We start from the raw sequence: 5,794 nt of genomic DNA, 5'->3' as shown, positions 1-5,794 counted from the left end.
CGCTGGGGCCAGGAGGAGCGCTGGGCCCAACGGCTCATAGGCCAGCAGGCCGAGGTCAGGAGGCTGGGGGGCCCGGGCAGGCCCGGAGCCAGGCCCCGGGGCACGCAGTGGGCCCAGCTTGCTGGCGTGCACCTTCATGTGGTTCTTAAGGAACCACGGCTCCTTGAAGCAGCGGCCGCACACCGGACACGCATGATCGAAGGAGGCCTTGTGCTTACGCATGTGGCCCTTGAGAAACCAAGACTGTGTAAAGCTCTGGCCGCATACTTGGCAGCGGAACTCCGGAGGTGCTGGGGGCTCCTCGGGAGCGACAGGAGCTGGGGTCGGGGTTGCCTCACGTTCGGGCTCGGGCTCCGGCTCCGGGACTGATCTAGTTTCGGGCTGGAGTGGAGGCTGAGGCTGAGGCTGAGGCTGAGGCTGAGGCTGAGGCGCAGCGGTGGTGGCCGCCAGGGGGCGCTCGGGAGCCCCGTGGGCCGTCAGGCTGTGGTGCAGCAGCTCCTCCTCCTGGCTGGAGCCGAAACTGCACAGGCCGCACTTCCAGGGCCTGTGCAGGATGTGCAGGTGGCGTTCGCGCTCCGCCGAGGTGCGAAACTTGCCTTTGCAGTAGGGGCAACGGAAGGCGGACGATGAAGGAGCCCGGGGCCGCGCCAAGCCCTCAGTGGCAGCGGTGGCCTGCATGCCCCCTGAGCTTCGGGCTCTCCCCAGTCGAGCCTCGCGTAGTAGCGCGCGCTCTTCCAACTCTAGCAACAGGCGTGCAGCAGGACTACGTGGGCGCTCGGGCTGGTGTGTGCGCAGGTGCGAGCGCAGCAGAGCCCGCTGCGCCGCGCGGTGGCCGCAGTGTGGGCACTGGAAGGCCTGGGCGCCTGGGTGCGCCCGCAGGTGCAAAGCCAGGATAGAGTTGAAGCGGAAGCGCTTCCCGCATACAGGGCAGGGGAAGCGCCGTTCGCCTGCACGACTCTCAGACCAGCTCACCGCTCCCATCCCGGGCGACCCTGCGCTCACGGCTGGCCCGTTGGAGTATCGCTGCAAATCCAGCTCGCCGTCGAAAGCCGGCGGCGACGGCGCTAAGTGGCCGCTCGGGGCGCGGGGACGTGAGCCCTGTGGAGAAAGATCTGCGTAGAGCAAAGGGTGAAGGTAGAGCTGTAAAGGAAGAAAGGGCGTCACCTCGAGGGCCAGGACAACACAAGGGAAGGTGGACTGGGGCCTGAACTAGGAACACACAGTGCTACTCACCTCGGGAAGTTGGGGGTGGGGTGTATGGGAATCGACATGTCAGGACCAAGGAGTTAACTTCTAATAATGGGAGGTCAAAGAGAGAGAGAGAGGTAGGCAGGAGGAGGAGTATACAGTTGTAGGTACTTGTAGGTTGAAGCCAGAGCTTCACTCACCTCCATGGACCCCCTTCACATTCTTTGGTTCTGGGGAGTGCAGGGAAGAGGAGGAAAAGCTGCTAATGAAGGCAACAGGTGCTGTGGAGCTAAAGCAAGAGAGACAGATTTGGAGGAAAAGATGAGCCCTAGTTTTCAGCAGTAAAGTCACTCCCTACTCCCAGACTCTCAGCACTCTGTATTCCCAAAACCAATCCCTTCTCCCTACTTGCATCTTGAGGCACGAAGGGGCTGCTGTACTCAAAAACTGTACCTCTTGATTTGCCAAGCCTACAAGCCTCCCAGATAATCCAGATTTCTTCCCCAAATTCTACATTTTAAATGCATGGTCCAGAAAAACCACAGCTACCACCCCACCCCCTGGCGGTGGGGAAGACCATCACAGTATGCCCCTCTCCCATGCAGGTTGGGCTATGCAGTGTGGTGAGCAAATGGGGTGGGCTTGCCATGCTCCCCAGTTATCCAAATGGGATCAGTTGCTCTGAGACCCCTAACTGACCAGCCAGCCAAACATCCTTCCAGGTTCCACAGTGCTTCCTTCTGCCCTTACCCTGTCTTTCTGTCTTTCCCCCCTCATTCTCCCTCCCTCCGCCTGGATTCCTGATCCATTCATTTCCATTCATTACAGAGACTCATTCATGCATGGGAGAGAAACACCTCCCAGCAGCAGAGTCTGAAGACAGACAGAGGGGGAGGGGCATGAGGGGGAGGGAGCCAGAGGGAGAGGGAATGAAGAGAGAGTTGGGGGAGGAGTGGAAGTTAAGGGGCACAGCTAGCCTGGGGAAGGGGCTAAAAACTGCAAATACCGTATAGGATTCATCCCCTTGTTTCAAACCTTGGAGCCTGCAGTATGATGGGGCATCTGAGCCCCTTTGTCCAGGGCTGTTCCGAGGCAGGCTTTCCTCCTCTCTGCAGGGGAGAGGCTCCCTCACACAAGAGGAGGATTACACTGGCTCTGAGCTCAAGAGGCTGGAGTGAGGGACGGGGGGCGGGGCTGGGCCATCTGCACAGATAGGGACTCAGCACATGCTCTGAGCAGGAAGGGGTTAAAATTCTCCAGGCTAAAATTCCCTAGGCCTGGGACTTGCAGAGCTCCAGTGCTGGGGAAGGAGATCACTGAGAGGAAGAGGATGAGGGGGTAGGGGGTGCTGATCCTAAGCTGCAGAGGAGTTTAGCATGAGGACTTAGAAGAAACCCCAGAATCAAGATTCAGAAATAGGCCTGGGAGGATGACCAGGAGTCATCTAGTCTACCTTTCTGCCTCATATAGAGAACGGTATCTGGTCAAGGCTAAATGAATGTGGGCCTAACCATATTTATTTATTTATTTATTTTTTGTCTAAGAAAGAATATTTGAGATATAAAGAACTTCCTTACAATAGGCATCACGAAACTGAAATGGGTTACTGAGAAAGAAAAAGATGCAAGCATTACTTTGCTTAAGGATCTTTAATAGAAAAGAACTGGGCCAGGAGTCAACCTGCCTGTCAGCAGAGAGAAAAGGCTCTGGAGGTCCAAGGCTTCTTTAATTTTTGACATTTAGTGGATGTGGTAAAACTCCATGAAGGGGCAGGTACCTGTTACATGTGGAATCTGGGCTATAGGATTATTATTAGCAGTTATTATAATTAACAAAGTGTCCTTGTCCAAGGGTCACTAGACAACCTCCACTATCAATATGTGTATTTCTGTAGCTTCAAATTAGGGCACCCACTCTCATCCTCTGGATCCTTTCCTGGGACTAAGAGCCTAGCTAGGCTTATTGAATAGTGCCACAAAAGGTGAATTAGAATAGGACTGAGGGGTACAAGGCTATTGTAGGCCTAGTCTGAACATTGATAACCCTACAACCCTTACTAAATCACTTAACCTCCCAGTTTACTCATCAGTAAAATAAGGGGATTGGACTAATTTATATTGTTAGTCCCTTCCTGCTCAAAAAAAGTTTGTGGTTCTAAGTCATAGTACTCTTTTGGACCCCAGAGAGATGTTAAAACAAATGGTCATCCCTTCAGTACCATGGAGAGTGTAGTGGGCTACCACAGAAGCCACTTGGGCCACCTCAGTACCATAGATAGAGCTATGAGGTGCTAGAGGGGCTCTTTGCCATTTTAGCATCACAGATACAACACAGAAAAGCTAGAGCATTTTTTTTTTCGTTCCTATCTGAAAACCATAGAAAAAAACCCAGTGGTACCAGAGGGATTATTTTGGCCTTTTAGATGTCACTGAAAATAGAAAGAGCTAATAGAAAATAGATGTAACTAGAAGAATTTTAATTAGCTATAAGGAGCATCCTGACAGTTACAGTTTGTACATCCTGGAATGAGTTACTGAGGCATCATATTTGGGTCCATCACATTCTGTTGCTCTCCTGGGGATTCCCGGAACATCCTGGTGTACAGCCAATCTGGTATATTCAGAGGAAGCAGATGGTGGAGGCGGGGGGGCTGGGAATACTGCATGGTCATAGCTGACTAACCTATGGGCACATACTCTCATTCTGAGAAGATTCTAGGGCCCCTAAAACTGTCTGTAGGATAGCCAGCAAAATCTCATAGGAAGCTGGCCTCATATCTGAGGCAAGAAGAGTGGGAATAGGGCAAAGCTTCCTATCCCAAAACAAAACAACAATAAACCACTTTGCACATAGCAGTTTCCAGAACAGAAATAGAGTGATATACAAGAAGGCCCAAACTGAAGCTGAATTCCCCAGCAGGGAAAGTTTCCCCAGAAGGTGGCCTAAAATCAACAAAACTCACTGAGATACCTTCCTAGGCCCAATCAAGATCTCCTGAATCATCTCCATATCAAACCAGGTTCCAGATACCTGATCCCATGATTTTTGCTCAGTAGGGGAAAGAACTGACAGGGACTGGGATACTAGGAACTGCCTTGGAACCGAGGTCATGCATATATTGCCCTGGACAATAATCACAGAGTTTTCTATAGTCAGGCCTTAAACATCATCCTCAAGACTTGGCCAGACAGCAGCACTGACCTACTTTCCACCCCCACTGGGAATCAGGGGTTATCTTGCCCTTATTTGGATTCTATAAGGATGAAGGGCCAGGGATAGGTATCAGAAACCTTTCAAAAGCAACAGGCCAATTATCCTTACATGCTGGGGCAGCTGGTAGGGAAGTGGGTGTGGATCACTAAACCTTACTCAGTAGAGGAGGATAGAATGGTTGATGAAAAGACTTAGAAACAGCAAGGACAGGTACATAGAAGTATTAGCTAAATGGAACACAAAGACTGTCCCTCAAGTCTTGTGATTCAAAAGTTTTTAGGATCAAAGTGTAAGGAGTAAGGGTTCAGGACTTCTGGGGTCCAGTTGTAACTGCCTCTGGTCCTCTAACACGACAGTTTTCCCTCTTGAGAATCCTACACCTCCCGAATCTGCTAATAATTATGATTACCACTGCACTAGATGGGGTTAAAAGGAAAGGGAGCTTCTAGGGCGGTCTACAGTCAGGACTACCTTGATCACACACACACACCAGTAGTTCACTTTTATGGTCTCCTCTCCATGGCCCTCTGAACCTCACTGCTCAGATAGCTCCTCCAAACCCACTCCATTCTGCAGCTCACCAGCCTTTTTAGACTGAGTTCTTGGTAAAGCCTCCTTCCCTGTGTCCTCACTCTCCTGAGTTGGAGGCATGGAACCTCAGCCATGGACTCCAAAGGTATAGCAGGAAGCAAGAGGAAGGCACACCTGCTCACCTGCTGCCATCCCACCATGGGGAATCTTATCCCAGAGGCATGTCCTAACGCAACCCCGATTTTGATTTTGAAAGTTCTGGAGGACCTGGGTTTGGGAACGGGGGGCATGTAGCCAGCCCTAAGTCCCCTTAAGTAGAGCTGACCCTAGAAAAGTCAGTCTTAGCACCCACGTGAGCCTCAGTCCTCAGACTGGGACGTAGGGGTGATCAAGGGAGCCTCTGGGAAAATCCCCCTCCCAGAAATAGATTGCTAAGTAGGGTAGGACCTGCAATCCTGCCCAAGAGGTTTTTCCAGCAGCACCTCAGACCCCTCCCCAGGAAGATAAGCCAGAAGGATGATGGGGGGCAGGGTTGGGAGATAGGGAGGCCAAGGCTCAGCTACCCCCGGCCAGGAGAACAAAAGCTGAGTTAACAGCCGCCTCCGCTGCTGCCGCGGGCCGAGCTCTTTGTGACACTTTGTTTGGGACGCAAAGAGGGAAGCACCCCCCATCCTCTCCCCTCCCCCGCTACCCCGTGCTCCCGGAGAGTTTGGGCTCCTTCCCCCTCCCCCACCAGCCCTACCTGGGCCAGGGGTTGGGGGGTGCACATCCACTCAGGCTCGCGGCTCTGCCGCCCCTCACCCCCAGGCCCCTCGCGCCCTGCCTTCGGGCCCCTACAAAGACACCCGCCACCTCCCCCGCC

At 52.9% G+C, this 5,794-nt stretch overlaps 1 protein-coding gene across 1 annotated transcript in view; it reads right to left on the bottom strand.

Annotated features, from left to right (window-relative positions):
- ZNF219 (zinc finger protein 219) overlaps positions 1–5,794 on the bottom strand; it is a 9,478-nt gene that overhangs the window by 2,270 nt on the left and 1,414 nt on the right. The window contains exons 2-3 of the mRNA XM_011930968.1: positions 1,389–1,477; positions 4–1,112 (exon numbers count right to left, since the gene is read on the bottom strand). Of these exons, the coding sequence (XP_011786358.1) occupies positions 4–1,112; positions 1,389–1,477 (1,198 nt within the window). The remainder of the gene's footprint in view (positions 1–3; positions 1,113–1,388; positions 1,478–5,794) is intronic.

Source organism: Colobus angolensis, unplaced genomic scaffold (genome assembly GCF_000951035.1).
Source record: "Colobus angolensis palliatus isolate OR3802 unplaced genomic scaffold, Cang.pa_1.0 Scaffold88, whole genome shotgun sequence".
NCBI classification, from domain to species: Eukaryota; Metazoa; Chordata; class Mammalia; order Primates; family Cercopithecidae; genus Colobus; species Colobus angolensis.
This window is presented reverse-complemented; position numbering and strand designations above follow the sequence as displayed.